At 45.1% G+C, this 24191-nt stretch overlaps 1 protein-coding gene and 1 long non-coding RNA gene across 4 annotated transcripts; both read right to left on the reverse strand.

Annotated features, from left to right (window-relative positions):
* Positions 1–4220: 4220 nt before the first annotated feature.
* Positions 4221–13529, reverse strand: ZNF3 (zinc finger protein 3). 3 transcript variants are annotated; one of them, XM_079121965.1, is made up of 7 exons: positions 13400–13519; positions 12117–12736; positions 10360–10496; positions 9291–9382; positions 8875–9001; positions 8476–8529; positions 4221–6405 (listed from the first exon to the last, which is right to left on the reverse strand). In XM_079121965.1, the coding sequence occupies exons 3-7, from the start codon at positions 10412–10414 to the stop codon at positions 5339–5341; spliced, it is 1395 nt and encodes a 464-aa protein (XP_078978091.1). In that variant the 5' UTR covers positions 10415–10496; positions 12117–12736; positions 13400–13519; the 3' UTR covers positions 4221–5338. The 3 variants fall into 3 exon arrangements, with proteins under 3 accessions (XP_078978091.1, XP_078978090.1, XP_078978092.1); XM_079121964.1 differs by having other exon boundaries at positions 12117–13529; XM_079121966.1 differs by lacking the exon at positions 8476–8529 and having other exon boundaries at positions 12117–13524.
* A 9619-nt stretch (positions 13530–23148) lies between these two features.
* LOC306649306 lies at positions 23149–24104 on the reverse strand. The gene is made up of 2 exons (XR_013760622.1): positions 23908–24104; positions 23149–23871 (listed from the first exon to the last, which is right to left on the reverse strand). It is a non-coding gene; the product is annotated as an uncharacterized lncRNA (long non-coding RNA).
* Between the last annotated feature and the right edge of the window lie 87 nt (positions 24105–24191).

A 24191-nucleotide genomic window follows, 5' to 3' on the forward strand; every position in this document is an offset into this window, starting at 1 on the left:
TGTAAAGTGCAGGATAAGGTGCATGGGAAGGAGTGGGTGAGAGCAACGCCAAGCTTAGAACAGGGAAGCAGGCGGTGCAAGGACCTCCTGTGGCACCATGAAGAATCTGAACTTTGATGTAGGTTGAGAGGGGCCAAGGAAAATTCTGACACACTCGCTTCCAATTTGCATTTTAGAAAGGGAACTCATGCGTGGGAATGAAGAATGGACTGAGGGAGAAAGGAAGCAGACAGACTTAACCTACGCTGGTATCAAAGTCCTGGACATGGCTGGGGGCGTGGCTCAGTGGTAGAGTGCTTGCCTAGCATGTGTGAGGCACTGGGTTTGAATCTCAGCACTGCATTAAAAATAAATAATAAAATAAAATAAAGGTCCACCAGCTACTAAAAAAATATCTTAAAAAGTCCTGGGCAGAGGGCTGGGGATAAAGCTCAGTTGGTAGAGTGCTTGCCTAGCATGCACAAGGCCCTGGGTTCAATCCTGGGCACCACACACACACACACAAAGCCCTGGGCAGAGTTAAGGATGGTCTACACCAACAAGGGAGTCTCAGGAACGGGGAACAAAGGATGGGTCGGATATTGATTGACAGCTGCAGGTGAGGAAATGGAGAGACACAATGGGAAGTTGGTAATGTCAGCAACCAGAACAGGGAGTACTTGTGGAGGAAGCTCAGAAGAATCCTGTGTCATTTCTGGAAAACTACTCTGGTGACCATATTTATCTTCGCATGTGAAATATTTATGTAATTTTTTTATTCCTCTTAGAATCTTGTTCTTCATGACTATGTTTAAAATGATGCAACTAGCTGGATGTAGTGGCACACACCTGTAATCCTAGCAACTCGGGAAGTTGAGGCAGGAGGACTACAAGTTCAAGGTCACCCCAATTTAGCAAGACCCTGTGAAAAAATAAACAAAAAGGACTAGGAGATGTAGCTCAGTGGTAAAGCACCCCTGGGTTCAATCCCCAGTACCACACACACAAAGCAGCTAACTGGGCTGTATTTATTTAAGTGGAAGAAAATTATTAAACTCTAGAAAACAATTTATAAAGAAAAAATCTCTGGGGAGCTTTATAAAACAATCTTTTTACTAAAAACAAACAGTTCATTAAGATGCTCTTCACCACCACTCCATGGGCATGCTTGTTACCTGAAAAATTCAGATAAAACTGAACCTTTCTCTTAGTTGGCAACTTATCACATATCCTTTGTCAAAATCGTTTGGTTTGTATCTCAAAGAACAGGAAAATGTGGAATGCGAGGACGTATTAAGAATGAAATTTGGGACTGTGGTTATGGCTCAGTGGTAGAGTGCTTGCCTAGCATGTGTGAGGCACTGGGTTTGATCCTCAGCACCACATAAAAATAAGTGAAATAAAGGTACTGTGTCCATCTACAACCAAAAAAATATTTACAAAAGGAATGGAATTATTTTTGCTGACTGAAATTGTCCTTTTATTTTACAAATGATTACATTGTGTAGATTGAGAAGAAAACACCAGAAGCTAACAGTGGAATTTAAAAGGAGGCAGAATTTAGATCAACTTAATTTCCAGTAATTAGAAGGAAGAACTTTGGAGTTTGCCCTGTGCAACAGAGAAAGTCCTCATCCCAGAAGCTGTTAACAGAGAATGGAAGCCATCTGTCAAGGACACTGAAGTTTCTGCACCAAGCAGAGGTTAAAGAGAAAGGTGGTGCACGCCTGTAATCCCAGCAACTTGGGAGGCTGAGGCAGGAGGAGTACAAATTCAAGGCCAGCCTCAGCAATTTAGCAAGGCCCTAAGCAACTTAGTGAGACCCTGTCTCAAAAGGAAAAAGAAAGAATAAATAAAATGAAAAGGACTGGGAATACCTGAGCTAAATCCCTAGAACACCCCACAACCCTGCAAAGAAAAAAAAAAAAAAGTTTCTTTGGCTCTTTGTTTTTATGGATTGCATATGAAGAGCTGAACATCAGAACATCTACCTGTGTGGACAAATTCATGGATATGAATGTTGGGTGTTTCTGGGCCTTTGTTATTTTGCTATTTCATGTGTCAAGAGGAACAATAAGACGTAAGCTTACAGGGCTATGTAGAGACTGGCTCAAGGACAGTCTGGACTCTAAGACTGAGCTAGAATTTTTATTCTATAAGGGAGAAGCCCCTGAAAGGTTTCAACCACTGAGATAAGACTGATATGGTGCCAGCCTCCACACACTTCCCCATCTCACCCATCATCTAGGTTATGCCGTCTAGACACCCACCAAACACAGCAGCCCAGGGGAGATCTATTCTCTGATCTCATCATTTCATCCCACTGGGCAAATGCTTTTGTCTGTAAAATGGAAATAATACCAACGCCTGCTTCATACAGGTTGTTGTGGGGATCAAATGACTGAATATGTGAAAAACAATTGGAAAAGTGCCAAGTGTCAGCTGTTACCATCACCTGGAAAGCCTCTCTTCTCCATGACCTCAACTCTGAAAACTTCCCCTGGGAACAATCTCCTTCCACTCACTCCATGCTTACCTAACCGGCACCAGACTTAACACTATTCAGATGTGAGAGGTTGGAGAGCACAAAGAAAATGACAGCTCTTTGGCTCAAGAGCTTACAGAAATTTCGAGAGGGGAACAATAAATGGGAAAGGCGCATGTGATTTGAAATGAACAAGTCCAGGTGTGAATGCTCTGCTGGAGACCCAAGACTAGAACCTGGGAGAGATTAGTCTCACACGTGCAGACTAAACACTTATTTGCACACAGGTTATAGTTGAAGCCTGGGGAATAAGTAGGTTCCAACAATAATAGTATAGAAAAAGGAAAGGCTGATACCATGATGGAATATTAAGGAGTGGCCAGTTAGGGACTGAAAAAGAAAATCATGGAAAATAGGGATCATGTGTAGGAAAATAAGTAAAACATAGTTCCAAAATTATTTTAAAACTCTTGACTTTTCACCTAACAATCATGATCAGTAACAGGCTCTACTAGAATGCTCTAAAGAGCTGTCATGAGTTACTCTCCCGAGGCTTCAGTCTCTGTGCTTCCACATCTGAGCAGAGGAGCTAGGCCCTCATGTTTAGTGACTACCCATCACCCAGTGATCTCACCTGCTAAAAGGTCTTTTCCAAAGACCCACATGAACTCCCACTTACCCTGTCTTCTAAGATTTAGCTTAATCTCTCCCCAGAAAGAAAAATTTTAACTATTCCATGACTATTTCTTCCTTCTCAGTGTAAATTTTAACTCAATTCCCAGAAATCATATAGATCTGAATTGGAGCTCAAAACCTGTATGGCTAACAGGCAATTAACCCAAGCCCCACACTTTAAGGAACAAAGTGAATCTGCAAATATGTGGCAATTGTTAAAAGTCAAAATGAATGGGAGAGGCATAAGGGGGGATCATAAACTGAAATCAATTTCCATGCATGTATGAGTTTGTTGGGGTGAACCCAACTACTATGTACAAGCACTAAGCTCTAACAAAAAAAATAATAAAGTCAAAATAATCAGTTTCATTAGTTTTGTGAAATTAAAAACAGATGATCAATCGCAATATACAACCAAAACTTTTCAAATAGGCCAGACTTCCAAATATTTTCTGAACTTCTCCATCAGATTTTTAATCTACCCTTTATGGTTGTAACATCCTTCTGCAAATATCCAAACCAAGAAAACTAAATTTGCCCATGGCTACCCAACGACCAAGGACTCTCTTCTCAGAGACCCCATGCCTAGTCACACCATTCGATTTCTGGTTGCTGGTCTAAGTATTGTACCACAGCCAGGCATGGTGGCACACACATGTAATCCCACTGACTCAGGAGGCTGAGGCAGGAGGATCACAAGTTTGAAGCCAGCCTCAGCAATTTAGCAAGGCCCTAAGCAACTTAGTGAGACCCTGCCTCAAAATTAAAAAAAAAAAGGCTGGGGATGTGGTTCAGTGGTTAAGTACCCCTGGATTCAATCCCTGGTACAAAAAAAACGAAAAACATACACACACACAGATGTGCTGCTCATAAAGGTGGAGTGACTATGTAAGTGAGTTTACGATAGTCTGTAGCAGTAACTAGAGGACTATGACAAGTCTGAGGGAAAGGGAAGGCTCGGGTTGGGACTTAAAGAGAAAGGGTTGTCCGTATCAAGCTTAATGTTTGGATCCCACTAATATTCACTGTGTCCTGTTTTAACTGAATGAATATAGCCCCTGCACAAAAACACAATCTCCCCTTCTGAAAAAACTATTGTTTAATAGTGCACTTCGTTAATGCTACAGGATGAGCAGGATCAGGGAAACACAATGGAAGATCATCCCTCGGACCAGGAAAACTCAGGGAGCACCACCCTAACCAGCAAGGAGCACTCCACCAGGCTCAGGCCACAGCCTTCCTTCTCTGGGGCTTTCTCTTTATTTGCATTAATCCTCCTCTGCTGAAGTCAGAGGTGTAGTCAGAAGTCGGATTGCTGTGGTCAGATATTAGAGATGATAGAAGGCAGGACAGGTTGGCTGAGTGAGCTTCTCAAAAGCATCCTTAATAACTAGAGGGTGGGATTAAGTCACTTTTCATTACAGGAATAGGAAGAGGGAGAAAGGACAGGAATCAGAGGCCGTGTTATAGGCTTCTGACCCGTTCTCAGGTTATTCACTGCTTAGATGGACTTCCCATTCAGTCCCATTATAACAGGGAGAACCACAAGGGGTCTGCCCAGTGCCACACTGCTCTTGGATTTGTGGTCTTACTGCTCCAAGAGCCTTACAAGATACAATCATTACAGAAACTCTTTTATCCCCCTCCTCAATAAAATAACAAATCCCTCAAAACCTAGTTTCTGCAAGTAATGAAATCAAGAAACAACACAAATCTTAAAGTTGAACTGGGAAGAGTGGCTTTGAAATACAGCCCTCTTTTCCATTCCCAGCAAACAGGAGGACCCAGAACATTCTTTCAGCTGCCTTCTGTGCTCATTGTGCTAACTCCAACTACTGGAATCCTTGGAATTTTGTTCCTACTAAGCTTCCATCCCCTCCTTGGAAAGAAAGGCTTCTCTGATGCAAGAAGAATGGTTTAGTGCAATCTCCTTTCCAAAAAAGAGTGACTGGTCCCCAGGCTCTCTTCTATTCCCTGCACTTTATCTACTGCTTGCCTCAGTTCCAAGGCTGATATCACTGCTGAGAAATCTGCTAGGTTGCTGTTCACCATGCCAGGATGACTTGCCTAATCTGCCCCATTCTCTAAAGTGAAAGGTCTCAGGTGGAAGGGACACATCCCAAGTTGTCCATACTTATCCAGTAAGGCAAGAGCTCTTGTGACTCAGGGGAAGTGAGGAAAACAGTGTGTGGCTCCCTTTCATGTAGACTCTCTGATATTTAATTCAGCAGTAACTCTGAGGGAACTTTTGCTCATACCCGTTACATTCAAAGGCTTCTCTCCAGTGTGAATCCTCTGGTGGCGAACAAGAGCAGAGCTGTACCTGAAGGCTTTCCCACACTCACTACATTCATAGGGATTCTCCCCTGTGTGGATTCTTTGATGCTGAATAAGGCCTGAACTATAAGTAAACTTTCCTCCGCATTCCATACATTCGTAGGGCTTCTCTCCAGTGTGAATTCTCTGGTGCTGATAGAGGTGTGAGCTCTGGCTGAAGGCCTTCCCACACTCATTACATTCATAGGGTTTTTCTCCAGTGTGGATTCTCTGATGATGAATAAGGGTGGAGCTCCTACTGAAGGCCTTCCCACATTCATTACAGGCATAGGGCTTTTCACCAGTGTGGATTCTCTGGTGGTGAGTCAGGGTGGAGCTCCAGCTAAAAGTTTTTCCACACTCATTACATTCATAAGGTTTCTCCCCAGTGTGGATCCTTCGATGGAGGATGAGAGCAGAGCTACAACTGAAGGTCTTTCCACAATCATTACATTCATAAGGCTTCTCCCCAGTGTGGATTCTCTGGTGCTGAATAAGATGAGAACTCTGGCTGAAGGCCTTCCCACATTCAGTACATTCATAGGGCTTCTCCCCAGTGTGGATTCTCTGATGCTGAATAAGGTCTGAAGTTCGATTAAAGCTCTTGCTACATTCATCACACTTATGGGGTCTGTCTCCCATAAGAAGTCTCTGATGTGAAATAAGGTTGGTATTCACAGTGAAGCTGTTCCGAAACTCATGTTTCTCCTTTCTCTCTCCCATGGCAGTGAGTTTTTCCTCATCTGTCACTTGACCAAAATCTTGTATTTTCCTATTCAATCTTTCTCCAGAGGAGTTCCCTAGTTGCCTCTTTACATTAACTTCTTGTTCATAGGCTTCTTCAAACTTAAGACCCTGAGAAATATCCTTCTGGAATCGTCCCAAAAGCACCCCACGTGATCCTGTATCTTCAGAAATTTCCTGATCATTTTCAGTTCTGGATTCACCATCTAGCACACACACACACACACACAAAAAAAATAAAACAAAACAAAACAAAAGGCAAATGTTACTTGTTCCTTGTGCAAAAAAGAATAAGAGGCTAAGAATCAGATGACAAGATAACTGTGTCAACTGTGACTGGTATTTACAGTGTTAGAAGTACATGCCTGAAAAGAGGCCTACTTAAGTGTAGCTAGGTGAAACAAGATAAACAGGCTAAGGAAACAGGGAAAGAGCAAGGTACAGAGCAAAATCACGGAGAAAAGTGCAGAAAGTACAGAGAAAGCTGAAGATGTAGAGATGAGGTATGGATTAGGGAGAGAGGTTGGGAACCAAAACTAAAAGAGGAAAGCCATACTGCTTAATGAAATCTTCAAAGAGAAGTCAGAAGCTGTAGATATAACTCAGAAGATGGAGGGTGAATACAAAGACAATTTAAAAAATGATAGGGAAGCCAGGCACTGTGGTGCATGCCCAGTGACTCAGAAAGTGGAAGCAGGAGGATCACAAATTCAAGGTCAGCCTCAGAAATGTAGCAAGGCCCTGAGCAACCTAGTGAGATGATAAGTCAAAATTTAAAATCTTAAAAAGAGCTGGGGATGTTGCTCAGTAATAAAGAACCCCTGGGTTCAATCCCCAGTACCAAAATTCAAAGAAAAAAAAAAGTCAGACATGGTGGTGCATGCATGTAATCCCAGGGACTTGGAAAGTTGAGATAGGAGGATCTCAAATTTGAGGCCAACCTCAGCAACTCAGTGACACCCTGTCTCAAAATAAGAAAAGGCTTAGGAATGTAGCTCAGTGGTAGAGGACCCCTGGGTTCAATTCCCTATAACACAAAACAAACAAACAAAAATGATGAGGGAATGGGACATGGTGGCACACAACTACAATTCCAGCTACTTGGGAAACTGAGACAGAAAAGGAGATCACAAGTTTGAGGCCAGCATGGCAACCTAACAATACCCTGATTCAAAATAAAAAGGCCTACGGATGTAGCTCAGGGGTAGAGCACTTGCTTAGCATGTGCAAGGCTCTGGGCCCCTTCCCCAATACTGCAAGAAATAAAAAAATAAAAAGGCATGATCAGGAAAGCATATATGAAAAACTAACATAGACAGTTGAAGAGAAAGTGGGGAAGAGAGATAAGAAACATGTGGGAGAGTGGAAAGGAGCAGAAGGGTGAGGATACTAGGAATTCCAATGGCCCCACATTAATAGAACAATCCTATCTATAGTCATGTCACATAAGCCACACCCACAGAAACAGGCAAGACAGCTTAGGCCACCTCTGCACTCCAGGCCTTAAAGCTGTGCTCGTGTGGGAGGTGATATTAACCATCTCTATATCTGACCTCTCTATTTTCACTACTTCTGTTGGAGTTTCTGAAGGGAACTTCAGGCACAGAGAATAACTGTAAAGGGTTCGGATAGTCAACATTTTTAGTTTATTAATTTTTTTTTTTTTTTTTTTTAAAGCAGACAGGGTACTGAGGGTTAAAAACAGAAACAGCTGTTCCTCCCTGTCCTGAATAGATATCTCTTTGGACTTCTCTTCTCAGTTCCTTTCCAATTCAGGACCCTGAAATTTTCCTCTCACTTTAGCCAAGAGATGGTATCAGGATTCAGAAATGGGAATCCTACTCATGGGGAGAGTCATTGTACAAGGAAGTTTATCCTGCTCATACTTAACAGTCCCAGAGTACAATCTGAGACCCCAGATCTGCTAGGGACAGAAAGGAATCGTACAGGCAGGTCTCAACTGGGAGTAAGGAAAATATTCTCATTAAAAGTGGGGTGAGAAATGAGGTATTAATCTTGAAGGTAATTTCTACTTACAAGTTTATATTTCTGCAAGAGCAGCAGGTGTACGAGATCCTAAACAAAGCAAGAGGTCCCTGGGGTAATTCAACAGAGAAGGGAAGGAAAGAGTCCCAGAATGTTCATTTGCACACAAGGATCCCAACATCCTTATTCTTCAGAAATGTCTCTGGATTACATATTAACTTCTGAGAACACATGGAAAAAGTATCAGTTTTGGAGTTAAAAGACGCCTGGGGCTCAAGCTTTGCACTTACCAGTTCTATGACGATGCACAAGGCACTTGAGATCTGTGATCTCACTTTCCTCACCTTAAAATGAGGACAATATGGCTGGGATGTAGCTCAATGGTAGAGTTTTTGCTTAGCATGCACAAGGCCCTGGGTTCCATCCCCAGTACAAGAGGGGAAAAAAAAAAAAAAGGGATAATACTAGCAACTTCAATTACAGTGTGACTATGAGAATTAAGTGAGAGAATATACATGATAACTGCAAATTACTGTATAAATGTGAGTTACAATTATTATTGTTATTAGAATTTTCTGAGGCTGAGTCAATCACTAATTACTTGTTTTCAGTGACTGGACTGTTGTTTCCAGCAAACAAGGAAGTCAACAAATAGCAGGGAGCTCTATTGAGAAGGTGCAACTCCTTACCCAATGAGAATACATTGCCATAATTCTCTAGCATCACTTCCCTGTAGAGATCCCTCTGAGCAGGTTCTAAACGCTTCCACTCCTTCCGGATGAAGTACACAGCTACATCTTCAAATGTCACCAACTCCTAGAACAACACAATAATGCACACAATTTTAGGGTAAGGGCTGGGACCAGCAGCACCAAAAACTCAAGATGGGGTTGACTAATGCCTCTTTGGGAAGTGGGAAAAAGGAGGTCTGAATAGAGAATGAGAAGTAAGAGTCCATGACGGAAGGTGAAGGTCCATTATTCAGTAGCAAAGGAACATAATCCTAATGAACCGAATCTGGATTTAGGACACTGAATGGGATGTCACTACAAAAAAAGCTGCCCACAAATTGGGAAGAAAATGGGTGAAGGGAACCAGAGCTCACCTGAGACTTGGCCTTTAGGAGTGCAGCTGCCAACATCTCATCCCCCAGACTGTCCTTGTCAGAAAAGACAGGAACTTTTGAAGAAGGAAGAGCTGAAGGATAATAAGAAGGCCCAGAAATCAATCTGTTTGCTCTGGCCTCTGGTCACTCTTTTTTTTTTTTTTGGGTGCTGGGGATCGAACCCAGGGCCTTGTGCTTACAAGGCAAGCACTCTACTGACTGAGCTATCTCCCCAGCACCCCCTCTGGTCACTCTTAATGGAAGTGCCTAGTCTCATCTTTCCTGTGTTCTTGTCCATTCTCCCAATATGAGTTGGAAACAGGCTACACTCTCACGTCTCTTCCATCCTTCCATATCTCTGAACTCAAACTCTTATATGAAGTTCTCAGGCAGAGGAAAATGAGCAGCTTCTCCCCAGCTCTGACTGAAAACAATGTTCACGGCTCTTCTACTTTTTCTTCATTCCCAGATAAAATGTATACACTACAAATATTTCTGTTCCTGTGCTTGACCATGTAACTTTTCATATTTGTCTCTTAGAGACTCTAAACCACTAGACATACTAGATCTGACAAAAAAGATCTTAAATGCTTTTCCTAATAAGCATGAAAACAGTTCCCATTCAGGCTGAAACTAGTTCAAAAGTAAGAGATAGTCTATAAAAGTAACATATTTTAGTGAATATCCACTTTATCCTTTTGCCCATGACCTACAAAATGACTCCCTGGAGCCTATTCTAAGAACTTGCTCCGAAAGAGCCCAAATTATGACCATGAAGTTGGCTGTTACAGATATCTGAAAAATGGAATTAAGAGATTGTCAGTTTTCTTAATCCTGCTTGAGGTGCCTACAATCCTTCAAAATGCCTCAGTTATAAAAACTACCAAGCTGTGTATTAATTACTGGTTTCAATTAAACTTTCCCCACTAGACAGAGAGTTACTGAATAGCAAGGGGTATGTCTTATCACATCTGAACTCTGGCAGTTATTCTAGTACCTGGTGAATGAGAGATTTCAATAAATGATTGCTGAATAATTGAATAAAAATAAATGAATCTCTATTCCTCACCACTCTCAAGCCGGGCCTGAGGTTCGTGAGATACATGATCGGCTTGAGTTTCCATGGGTAGGGCTAGATGCTCTGGTTTCTGGTTTCCTATCCAAGGATTCAGCAGGAAGCAGGTTTTGAATGAGAATGAGGAAGCACTGTAGAAGCAAAAGTTCAAAGACAATTTTAAAAACACCTCTTGAATACAGAAAGAGGGCAACTAGCATCTCAGTTAATATCCACGACAGTAAGCATCCCAGCAACTAGTCTTTAGATCCTGGTGAATACGGCCACTCACTCCCATAATGAAATTACACAAAGATCAGAAAAAGTGTCCATTTTTCCCACAATATCCCAACTCTGCCGACAACTCTCTGAGACTGGGCTCAAACTTAAGATCCTCCTGCCTGAATCTCCCAAGTTGCTGGGATTACAGGTGTGCACCACCACACCTGGCTTCTCAGTGATATTTATAATGAAAAGTAAGCATATATATATATATTCATGAAGATGAAAATAATAACCCCAGGTGCTGTGCTTCCTTTCACTGAGAAGGCAGCAGCTTTATTTCCCTCTTCTTACAAGACATTTCTTTGGATCAAAACATAAGTCCCTGTAGCAGGGACCACTTTTTTCAAACACAAAATTCTTCATTATTCTGTTTTATCCTCACAAATGTCTTCATTCCCCAGTTGATACCTTAATCAAAAGAGGTCTATTCTCTGTGTCTCTAGTAAATAAAATGTAACAGAGCCCTTAAGAGAAGGTCTGAATCTCACGGAGTTTCTACTTCAGACAAAGGCTGTGACAAGATCAGTACATCTAGAATATTCAGCAGCCTCCAGAGCATCCCAGAGCATAGGAAAACAAAACAAAACAAAAAAATACTCCAGGTTTTATCCACCACCCTTTATCTATTTAGAAATTTGCTCGCATACTTGTTGAAAGCCAGCTTTATTGCAAGGCTCTACAGCAAGGAGTTAAAAAAAAAAAATCAGGAATGCAAAAAGCATTTGCTTCATCATTACAGGCTGCTATATTCACCTAAGGCATAAAGCGGGGAAGAGTCCATCTGAGAGTCACTTGAAAGCACAGCAGTCTAATCTGGGGACAGCAAAGGGATAGAGAATGCCCAATGCCAATGCCATTTCACAGTGGAAAACACCGAATCAGGCAAGAGGCAGGCTGACTGGCAATCAAGGTGACCCAGTCTGTTGCCACCATCACCCTTCTAGCTGGGTCCCTTCAACTGTTTCTGAGCCAGCCATCTTTTTTTCCCCCCTTATCAACCACCTTTATGGTTTCCAAGACTGTTTGTAAGCAGACACCTACAACAAATCAACTCTTAGAACAAACTCTTAAGAAGCTGGACACAGTGGTAGTTTCAGAAACTCAGGAGCTAAGGTAGAAGGGTAGCTTGAACCCACGAGCTCAAAACCATCAAGGGCAACACAACAAGACCCCATCTCCGAAAACAAAACAAACAAGCTTCCCTTAGAAAGGCAAGTCAAAGGCTCTGACTCCAGAGAGAAAGGCAATACTCTCCCTTTACAACTGGGTTAAGCAAAGCTGGAACTCAAAGGCATATTGTTGAAAACAAGTTCCCTGTGTCTGTATCAGTGAACAATGTTTCTCACAGAAAGAAACTCTCCATTGTGCTCCCACAGCTTTGAGCCCAGGCAGGGCCTTTCCTTGCCCTGCTGCCAATCCCTCTCCCTGGAGCTGCTCCTGGGGACTAAGACCACTTAGCAGTGAGAATTCGTTATGGAAAACTTTACCTGCTGGATCCCTTTCTTCTTCGAAGTTAGTCCCTAGAAGTCAGAGTAGCAATGACTGAGAATCTGGCAGCCTCTATTCAGGTTCCTGGGAATTCTGATTTTAGTCGATGCCAATGCTGTATGATAAAGGGGAAATAAAGGAACATTCCTGTAAACTTTATTTCTAACATATAAATATTTAGATTAAAAAGAGAACATAGTGCTAATAAATACTGATAAATACCAAACAACTGATAATTCTGTTGCACCCTGGAGAAATCTGAAATGGAGCTGAAGGTTCTCCAGGTTAACCTTCCCCCAGAGTAAGAAATTCCCATCATTCTATAGGCGAACTTGCTGGACACACAGTTACTTCAACAGTGAGTCTGCTCCACTGGTGCACAGCATTATGAGAGGATTTCATGGATGCAAAAAACCCATTCCAAGGGGCCCTCATCTCCCTCCCCGGACCTAGTGCCCTAATGGAGTTTCAACAGCTGTCTATCAAACACTTGAAACCAAATGATGCTCACTCTCCACAGACGTCTCCTCTGGAGGGAAAAATACCTTAACTTCCTCCAAGTATTCCACGAGTTTCAAGTTCATCATCCTGCTATCCTCTTGTGGAGTTTACACATGCCCTTCAGAGCATAAACATGGGTCTGTGTTCAATTCCACTTCCAAAGCAGATCCAACTAAGGATCAACACGATTGAAAACGGGAACCAGAGCTTGTTGCACTGCGCCCGAAAAGATTACACTTATGGACTCCGGCGGGATAGTTCCCAGAATATGAGTTTGCACCCCGCTCCCAGCCTGGGTTCTAATTGCTCATTCTCTGACCAACGAAGTCAGCTAAGAAAAGTAAACTTCCTCTCCTGCTACAATCGCGGAAAACTGTTCCGATCAAACAAGTGTCTGGGAGCCGCAGCAAGTTAGGGTCGCTGTCATCAGCCGTTTTAGAGAGGGACGCCTCTACGGCTCTACTGGAAGTTTTAAACGCTGGAGCTGGGTGCCGTTTAAGCACCAAAACCAGAACTGGAGCCCCTTTCCTCCCTGAGCCACGCGAGGGGTGGGGGGATGGTGTGTGTGTGTGTGTGTGTGTGTGTGTGTGTGTGTGTGTGTGTGTGTGTGTGTGTGTTGGGGTCCCCGGGGACCGGAGGTAGGGGAGGGAGGGGCGCCTGCCCGCACCCTGCTCCAGCGGGCCTAGGGACCCCCACGGGCCGCAGCCACACGGACACCACCCCCTTTCCCGGCGACCACAGCCTCCGCCTCACCGCGAGCCCCGGGGATGGACGGACTTACCCTGGGGGCAGGGACGGGAGATGGGGGGGGGCCGGACACGGACCAGGCCCGGTTGGACCCTGTCACAGACCCACACACAGGGGACAGAACAAAGAACGGAAGTTTCTGCGCGTTTAACTTCCGGGTCATTCTTTTCACCACCCACCCCCACCTCCGGGCCCCCAACGCCCACTTGTTCTCTCTAGGAAAGTGGGAGGTCCTCATCTCTCGATGGTTAGCTGACTCAGAGCCGGTGACTGACGGCGAGAGCCGAAGGCCCGAGCGCTGACGCAGCCCTCCGGGGCTGTCGCCCCCTACCAGACTGCCGGCTTCGCCTGATACAGGCCGCGTCCAGGCAAAAGAGGCTGACAGCGGCCCTCGGGCTCAGGGCGCATGCGTGTGCGCCGCGGTTTTGGGGGCGGTACCGCAGTGAGAACCTCAGTAAAAGATCAGAGGAGCTAAATCACTCCGTGAACTGTTCCCCCGTCAGAACTGGGCATTCCTTGTTTTTCTCAAATCCTCATTATCCTGCTCATTCCTCCAGAGCAAGAACAGATCAAAGGAGGCGGTGTCAAGGACAGAAAGATGGAAGCAGAGTGAGGGTCCTCAAACTGCGGCGGCTTGTTTTGTAAACTGTTCTCCCAAGAACAGTCCTCTGGGAACAGGTCTTGGGCTCCCAGAACCTTCCATACCATCCATTCTGTAGCTCAGGGGCTAAGTCCAGCTGCAGTTTACTCCTGGTGTCTTCCCCAGAACCTGGCCTGTTAACTCCTAGCAAGTTTCAAGAAGACATGCTATTAATTAGTCCTCTGAGTCTGTAATCTGCCAAGCCAGGAGCCACCAAGGGATGCCGAAGGTAGCCCACATGGGTAAAGAAGAAAATATTTAAATTTCTGTGTGGCTTTTTAAGTAGACGAAATTTTTAAGTTAAAACGGTAAGCCTTATTAAACTTCAATGGAAGGATGGGCACTGGTAGTCCTTGCTCGGGCCTCATGTCAGAAAGCAGCAATCTTCAGACCAGGTGAGGGTATAAGGACTGGAGGGTAAGAGTGGGCAATGGGGAATCTGCACATCTTTCCGAAGAATGTGTGGGGACAGTTGTGAAAGAATTAACTCACAGGTCCTTGCTTTCTATAATACACTTTTAAAACTGATCCCCTGCAAAACACTCCCATGGTTAAGTAACCCCTTTCAAAGTGACTTCCTCACTTGACAAAAGAAATAGAATCTTTATCCCCAAATCTTATAGTGGGGCTTTGCCCAGAGGTATCAGACCCTCTGAGCTATCCATCAAAAGGAATAACCTGAATAGTGCTACCAATACTGAGCACAAATCCTATGTAATTTAAGTGGCTTCCTATATTTTCCCTCCTTTGAACTGATTCCAGGACCCACATGGATACCAAAATCTAGATGTTCAAATCCCACAATCCAAATACTACACAATGGTATAGTACTGGCATAAAAGGTAGGCCATCTCCCATATACTTTAAATCATGCCAAGTAAATAGTTGTTATACTGTATCATTTAGAGAATAATGACAAGAAAAAAGTCTGTACATGTTCAGTACAGATGCAATTTTTTCCCCAACATTTTCAATCCCTGGTTGGTTGAATTAATCCCCAAATGTGGAACCTATGAATGCAGTGGGTCACCTGCACCTTTTGATTAGAGAGAAAGAAGTTGAAGTAAATCATCCCAGAGAACCTTGGTTTTCAGTTAAGAAGAAGGAAAGGGGAGGATGAGGTTCTGGGTAGAACAAGAGCTCGCCACCAGGTGCCCTGCCCATTGGGGTGCCTCAGGAGAGTTACAGGTGAACAGAGGACCTCTCAAGATGGCCCAGCATGCTGCACCAGTTTTAGAATAGTGTCATCAGAAATAGGGAGGAGAGATCATAGCAGTAGAAACCAGAGAACTTGGCAACCAATTAAGTGACAGGACATGGGATGCAAAGGAGGAGATGTCATTTTTCAAACCTCCAAGTGCTGGGATTGGTTCAGTTCAGAATCTGCCACACCCAAACACCACTCACTCTTCTTTTCTAGATGGTAACATGTAGGGGAGATGCGTAGGAATACTTTTATCTTTCAACCCTTCACAGAGCCTGGATCAATTAAGAGATCAATAATGGTTTATTGGCCACCGGATGTAGTGGCACACACTTGTAATCCCAGCAGCTTGGGAGGCCGAGCCAGGAGGATCGCGAGTTCAAATCCAGCTTCAGCAATTTAGCGAGGCCCTAAGCAAATCAGCAAGGCCCTAAGCAACTCAGTGAGACCCTGTCTCTAAATAAAATACAAAAAAAGGACTGGGGATGTGGCTCAGTGGTTGAGTGCCCCTGGGTTCCATCCCCAGTACCAAAATAATAATAATAACAATAATAATAATAGTCATAATGGTTATTTACAGATTAAACTTTTCTGGCCATCTCCAAGCTTAAATGAACAGTGAACAGTTTATTATCCTCTCTTAGTTCGTCCTCCTGGGTAAAGAAGTGAATTGTGTGCTCGAAAGTTTGCACATAGTAGGTGTGTGTGTGTGTGTGTGTGTGTGTGTGTGTGTTGAGAGAGAGAGAGAGATTGATTTGGTGCTGAGGGTGGTTGTGGTTTCAGAGGCAGAGGTGCGCATGACATGCAGGCTCCCGGAACCTGATGAGCGCCCCGTCGCTACAGGAACATGCTCAAGGACAGCACCTAGAACAAGGTTTCTGTGAGTGCTCCCCTGGCCACTCATCCTCTTTCTGCCAACATGGAGCACTGCCTAAAGTGACTGACTCACTGGTCCAGGCCTATGCCAGTAACAAAGCCACTCGTTTTAGTTGATGTGGGTGTGGAGGGGGCAGTCATAGGAGGTTTGTGGGACATTACCCCTGGGTGCAAGGCTAGGGTGTCTGGACAGTCACCATTGGCCAGTACTGCCTAAACTAAGGGCCTGAGTGTCCCCTGGGATGGGCTTACTAGCCAGCTGCAGCACCTGTGTTACAGGGCACTGGCCTCCTGGGAAACTGAGGCAGCTGCAGAAACACCCTCTTCAAACCCTGATGCTTGCCATCATGCCAGAAAGATCTCAGACATTTCCCTCAGAGTAACAGGCATGAGTTTTATTAGAAGGGATGGGAAAATGGAAAGGGGGACACTTTCAGGTCCTCTCAGAGAAGGATGGTGTGCCCCTCCTGCCCTCCAGTTTTATTGGGGATCCCAGGAAAGTTTCCCCAGAGTCCTGCCCAGCTTCACCTTTTGACATTTTTGGGGGCGGTGCTAGGGGATTGAACTCAGGAGCACTCGACCCCTGAGCCACATCCCCAGCCCTATTTTGTATTTTATTTAGAGACCGAATCTCACAGAGTTGCTTAGCGCTCGCTTTGCAGAGGCTGGCTTTGAACTCTCGATCTTCCTGCCTCAGCCTCCCAAGCTGCTGGGATTACAGGCATGTGCCACCACACCTGGCTTTTATGTTTTATTTTGAGACAGGGTCTAGCTAAGTCCTCGGTCCTTGGTCCTTTGTGAGGTTGGTAATCCTCCTGCCTCAACCTCCCGAGTCACTGGGACTTATAGGTGTGCACCATCACATCCAGTTTCTCAGAGATCTTAAACATTTTCTCCACAACAATGGCAAATGGTCCAGGCTCCCTATGTCTAGGCCTTCTGGTTCTTTCTCTCTGCCAAAACTGCTCAGTTTTTTATATTTCTCTCCTCAAAGGAAAACCCCCTCCAGGTATCCATTACTCCCCTCCCTCGGCTTCCTCAGCCTCTCAATGTGTCCCTGCAGATGAACCTCCTCCTGTGTCCCTCTTCACTCACCTTCACCCCTTCCCTCCCCACCCCACACTCATTCCCACATGCTTCCCCCAACAGAAACCTCTGCTCCCTCCAAGGTCCAGAAGGCATTGTGTGTGTTCATGTCCCATTTTTCCTACACAACCTCTCACAGACAGGAAACAAAACAAAACAAAACAAAACAAAACCCGTTTAGGCTCTTCTGCCTCAGACCCCACCACCTTTCAGAAGGAATTCCTACACATTACTGAGTCCTGTGACCTCACCTGGCATGACATTTATGGCATCCTTTCCTCCTGTCTTTCCTCTGAAGATAAGGATCCCAGCAGGAAAGGAAAAGGCTGCCTCAAAGGCTGTGGACTATGAAAGAAGTCACCAGAGGCAGTGATGAAAACCTGTCCTCTTCCTCTCCCACCTCTCAGAGGCCATGATTAAATACACCAGCCTTAATCAGACCATGGCAGACTTTACCTGCACTTACATTTCATCTCCTCTGCCCCAGATATCAGGGGAAAAACTCCAAAAGCTGGAGGACGGCCCACAGACCGCTCAATGTGAACTTATACAATTGGCCTTCAAGGTCTGCAACAAGAGGGAGGAATTAAAAGCACAAAAACTCAAACAAGATCAGGCTAAAAATCAAACTCAGACAAGGGCCCCAAAGAACTCCTTAACAGACGTCTTGATCTCTTAACTTGATCTCTTTTCTGGGATTGGCAGGTTATTTCTACCTCTGGGTTCCTAACTTTGGCCTCCTCACTCTGCCCCTCTACTCTGCCTCTCAGTGACCTTTCTGAACCCCTAAGCCCTTCTCTTCCCATCAATACTGCTTTCCAGAAGTTCAAATAAGTCCTCTTGCAGGCCCCCATTTTGGGTCTTCTAGACACGCAACAACCATTTTTTTCTCGATATCTCTGCCACCCAGAAGTATCCCTGGAACTCCTATGTCAGATCTTTGGAGATTCCCCCAGGGCGGTGGCTTATCTCTCAAAATAATTAGACACAGACAGTAGTTTAGGGCTGGTCCCTTTGTCTAAAGGTGCTTGGAGCTACAGCCCTTTTAGCCTCAGAGGCCCACAAATGGAGTCTCTATCAGCATGTTACCATCCCCTCCTCTCACAATCCAAAGGAACTACACAGCCATTGCTCTCTCCTATCCCTCCTCTCATCCAGACCCCAATAAATACATGCTCCCTGTAGACAGACAATCCATGGATATCTTTCCAACACTGCAAACCCCTTAACCCAGCTATCCTCCCAGCTCTCCCTCAGATAACAGTCCAGACCCCCTTCCCTCTCACTTGTGTCTTGACCTTTTAGATACCATGTCCTCTCCCTTCTTCCGTATTTTAAACAGTCCTTCATCCAGTGCCTCTCATGGTTTATTGATGGGCGCTCCTTCAAAACCCCTCACTCTAAGGCAGGATATGCCATAATAGCAAGATTACACAATCAGGGGCCTGTTAAGGCTTGGATGTGAGGTGACCCCCAAAATCTCACGTGTGAGACACTGCAAGAAGGTTCAGAGGAGAAACGATTGGGTTGTGAGAGTCTTAACCCAACCAGTGATTAATCCCCTGATAGGGATTAACTGAGTGGTAACCCAAGTAGTGGGGTGTGACTAGAGGAGATTGGAATTGGGGCGTGGTTTTGAGGTATATATTTGTATCTGGAGAGGGGCCTGTCTCTCTCTCTGCTTCCTGATCACCACATGAGCTGTTTCTCTCTGCTACACTCTTCTGCCATGATGTTCAGCCTCACCTGGAGCCCCGAGGAATAGAGCCTGCTGTCTATGGATTGAGACCTCTGAAATTGTGAACGCCTAAATAAACCTTTCCTCCTTTCGGGTTGGGTCTTTCAGTTGCAGCAATGAGAAAGTTGACTAAAACAGAGTCTTACCTCCCCAAACTCCTCCCAATAGATTAAATTACGCCTTCACCACGCCCTCACTCTAGCTTGGGGACAGAAAGTAGACGTGTACTGACCCAAGTATGTCTTTCACCTTCACTCCCATGCCCGCCATTAATGGCCATCTCATTCACAACATGCTCAAGGTTATTACCCCTGGCCATAGCCGTCATTCATTGCAGAGGGCACCAAAGGTCAGCCAACACCAGAGCCAAAGGCAGATGAGATGCAGCAGCAGAGCAGGCTGCTGACCAGGCCCTTCCCCACTGGCTCCTACTGTTCTTACACAAAACCTGAGGAAGTCCCTTCACAACCCTCCATACTTCCCATTTTTCCATCTCATTCTGCCTCAGAAAGTAAAAAATATTCTAACCTGGGATTCCCTTTAGAAAAGGATTGGTTCCTAATAGACCACAAAATCATTCTCCTCAGTCCCAACAAAAATCTCTCCTTTTGATTTTCCATTCCCAGTTTCACTCAGGACATGTGCCCCTTTTTCACGTACTCAGGTCTCACACACACTCCCCATCGATGGCTGACACTCTTGAACAGATCACCCAAACATGCCACATATATACCCGAACTTCCCCCAAAGGAGCTCTTAGACCCCATTTCCCACTCACCAAGCTCGCTGACATGTCCCAGGCTAAGACTGGCCAATTGACTTTGCCCACGTGCACCCCATCAGAAACACTAAATATCTCCTTGTCCTGGTGGGCACTTGAACGGGATGGGTAAAAGCCTTTCCTTCCACCTCAGAAAAGGTTCAGATAGTAGCCTCCACCCTCCTTGCTCACATCATTCCCAGGTTCAGATTGCCACCTCCATCCAACTGGACAACAGCCTGGCCTTCATTTCCAAGGTTACTAAACTTCTCTCCCATGCCCTGCCCCCAATCCTCAGGAAAGGAGGGACACACAAACACCCTCCTAAAACTATACCTGGCCAAACTCAAGCTTTGAATGAAACCACTTACCTGACCAAGCTTCTCCCCTTGGCACTTCACTTATGAATTCTCTCCCCCAAACCCCTCAATCTAAGCCCTTTTGAGTTCCTCCATGGCATGGCCGTCTCTCTGTACTCCAGGTTTTCCTCTTTCCTCAGCCCTTCCCATTCCTGGCACCTGGCCAGCCTTACACCTGACACACCTAACCCAACAACATGCAGAACAATTCCTTCCTAAGGCTGCTGATTCTTCCCAGACTCCCTTAAACACATAGCCAGAACACCTGGGGTGGTGAAGACTCTCCTACTCCCCTTAACACGGAATGGGAGGTCCATATCAGAGAGTCCTGACAATCCTACTGCAGCCAAACTAAAATCATTCCCACACTGGATACACCATTCCAAGCTTAAAAAGGTATCAGCTCCACTCACCCCTACGATTCATCCTCCCCTCTCCTCACTCAGCAGAATATTCTTGCTCTTCCATAGGCCCTGAACACCCAAAGACCTAGAGGACCAGGATCCTGCCTCATAAACCTGTCTCTTTATTATCCATCTCTTTCCTATCCCAACTTTCTCCAGTTTATTATTCTCGCTGCTCACGTGTTCATTCTGAGAACCCCTTAACACCCCAATTCAAACTTTTAATTTTACACGTGAACTATGGCATCAAGGAGCTTAATAGGACTTCTCATTTTCAGCTTTCCTTCTCCTTCTGCCTCCTTTTTGTCTGGCCCTCATACCTCACTACATGTCCACACTTCTTAAAACCTCTGACCACCTGCTGGGAAATTCTGCTAACACATCAAGTGCCCCCTGCTGGATCTGTTCACCCCTCTGAGCTCCAGCTCATGAAGCCCAGCTGGCCCCTCTTTCCACCTGGGCAAACACCAAAGGATTCCTTCACATGCCCCAAGAAGACAGAACAAAGTTTGGCGAATCAGCCATACAACACATTACCTTCTGACGTATGACTTCCGAATACCTCGTCTCACACATTACTATCCCCATAACAGGTCAGCTGGGCACCCTTACTCAACCTCTGGTCTCAGTCTCCTCTCTGTATCTAGCGCACAGGAGAAGGCACCCCCATGGGCTCCCTTACTACCTGTGTAACTACCCCTTTCATCTCCCCAGTCCCACTTCTGAACATACTACCTATATGGTACCCAACTTATGAGAGCCTCCGTTCCCCGGGCCCTTTGGAGTTTACCTGTAACTAAAAATCAGTCCGTGTTCTGCCAAAGCAGAACACTAACCAAAGTGCCTCTACTAAATATAAAACCTATGCTTTACAATCCAGACCACTGCAGACCTCTCCCTTTACCAGGATGGGTATTTTTAAACCTCCAAACCCACCAACTTTTAATTGAAAAGCCTCAACTTTCAAATGCCAAAATTGACTTCCAGCCCCTGGGAGCTGCATACATGGCCACCATCTTTTTCTTTTACCAGGGATGGACACAGGGCTGCAGCAGCCTCCAACTCAAACCAGTGGTCTCCCATCACCTCTCTGGTTAGCTCTCTTGACTATACTCAGGGGGTCTTCCATGTGGAAATAACACTACATCTGCTTACCCAACTAACTGGACAGGAACTTGCACCCTTAAACCACCCATCCTATATTTCACTGAGGAGGGACTCATCTCCATCCCAGTGAATACCCTACTTAGACCAAAACAAGTTATCCCTCTTGTTCCTCTCCTGGTACGTCAGGGCATAACTACAGAAGTGAGCACAGAAGTGGCAGGAGAAAGAGTTTCCACCCACACTATTTCACAGTACTGTTCAAAGAAATGGCCTTGAGAAATCTCCACCCAATTTTCTACCCTTTGGGATCAAAGAGATTCACTGGCAGCAGTATCCTCCAAAACAGACAAGGACTAGATTTATTAACAGCAGAAAAAGCAGGCATCAGTACCTTCCTACAGGAGAACTGCTGTTTTTACATTCACAGGTCTGGCCTGCTGAGGGATGGCATAAAAAAGTTAAGAGTGCAGGCTACCATGGTGGATCAGTACTCTTCCTCATAGGACACGGGATGGTTTTCTTGCCCATTGATTTTTTCTTGGCTAGCCCCTTTGTCTTTCCAGTCCTCTGTATAATTACTGGCCTCCCCATAGGGCCCTTCCTGTTTGGTTATTCACCTCCTTTTCACAGAGAACCATTAACACCACTACTGATCAGAGGGTTCAGAACATCCTCCTGCTGAGTTCCATTAGAACTGCTCAATACCAAAGCCTAGAGGAGTCCTCAAATTGATGCCCCCTCTCAGCAGGAAATAGTTTAAGAGACATCACCTCTTTCTTATAAGATAAAAAGAAAAAGGCAGGAATGTCAGGGAGAACCGACACAGGCAATGCTGTTCTGAAGCAGATCCTCCATCTTGGAACAAGAGTCACCTCACGGTCACAGTCACTCTGACAGACTGACCTTAAACCCCAGAGGATATTCACCATCATGCAAAGACAGGAAATCGTTATCTGGGACGAGAATCCTGAAAACACCGGGTTCAACATGGAACAGTGACCACCTCAAAGAATGAATGCGACACAAGGGCCCTTCTCTGACAACCATCTAGCAACAAACTAGCCTCAAAAATTTCCACTTCCTCAAGCCCCTATTAACAACCCAGGTGGTAAGGGGAAGAAGAGTCTCAGTCTCCACTGGATTCCCCTCCGAAGATTTATTCCTGAATAAACCTGTGTAACAGTTGAGCTGCCTCTCCTATCTTTCTCTTTACTTCCTTTATTCTGTTCTTTCCTTACAAAAAGGAGTCACATATTCTCTTGGACGAAGAGCAGGCTTGCTACTGTTTGCTGTAAAAGCTGTGCATTCCCCATCTCAGCTCTACAGCAACCTTCTGCATGTGTAGGCTCCATCTGGGTGCATACATCCCCTATTGGGATTGGGAGGAAGAGGGAACCAAACCAATTTGCTGGTCCTTTTATTGTTTATTGTTCTACAAGTAATAAAGTCCATTGTCTCTGACTCAGGAGTTTTGTGTTTTCTTCCAATAACTGTGAATCATTAACAGGTTAACTTATTAAAGCATGTAAGCCAAATCCCAAACTCAATAACTTTGGCAACAAGAATTGGATGCCAAGAGAGACGTGGTTCTTTGGAACAGGAAGTGAAACAGGGCAGGCTTGGAGATAAAAGACTCTCTGGGATCCAAAAGCAAGTGCCTTGGCTCAAGTGAAGAATGGGAAGGGAGTCAGGATCTCCCACCATTGTACTTAGTAACCAACAGAAGTGGGGTCATTGTTTAGAGGCTGAGCAGTGAAAGTTTGCCCAAACAGTGCCACAAATTTGATTATGGGATAGGGGGTTGGTAGAGAAGCTAGGGCCTCCATCAGGGAGCAAAATCTAAGTAAATTCTTATGATCCGCCCTGCTGCCCTGGAAGACCCCACCCTTATGCTAAAATTGGGCAAAGCTTCAGAGGTGATATGACAATGGGGCAGCAATCCCCACCCCCCACCCCCACAATTAAGGTGGACTTCTTTTAAAAAGTTACTTCTGTGTAGGTCACGGGCTAACAGGTCAAAGAGCAGAAGTCCCATAGCCCCTCTGCCATATTCACATGCCCAGCAGGCAGGCAGGCTGGCTGCATCTCCCCACCCCCGGCTTTCAGTCCAGGTGATGGGAAGAAAGGGTAGGATTTGCAAGGTTTCCTGATGGCTGTCACATGCTTCAGTTCCTGACATGCCTGTGTTGGATTTCTCTGGTTCCTGCAGGGGAAAGCTGCCCAAATTCAACAGTAGGGCTCAACGTTTTGGTTGCTTCTTTCTATACCCCTAGTAGAAAGTGGTGGGACAAGAGCTTGCACTTTCCCAGGCCCGGCAAGTGTAGAGAAGACTCTCCCATACAGCGGAATGGTGGGACATGAGGATCACTCTTCAAGTTGCTTCCATTGTCCCCTCCTAAGTGGTCTGGCAAGTATAGTAAAGAATCCAGAGAAGGAAATCCCAGCTTTACTTTAAAACAACTGCAGCCCAGGTACTCGGGAGGTAATTTTTCAGTGTAACAGTGCCACCTGCTGGAAATGTCCACCACATACACCCCTTTTGAAAAACAGTGATTGCCGTTATTCAAGGTTGGGGGAAGTCAAATAGAACCAGATGATTTTAATCTAAAAGGTCTTGCTAGACAAATAGAAATTGTGTACTGAAGAGAGTAG

This window comes from Sciurus vulgaris (genome assembly GCF_902686455.1).
Source record: "Sciurus vulgaris genome assembly, chromosome: 18".
NCBI classification, from domain to species: Eukaryota; Metazoa; Chordata; class Mammalia; order Rodentia; family Sciuridae; genus Sciurus; species Sciurus vulgaris.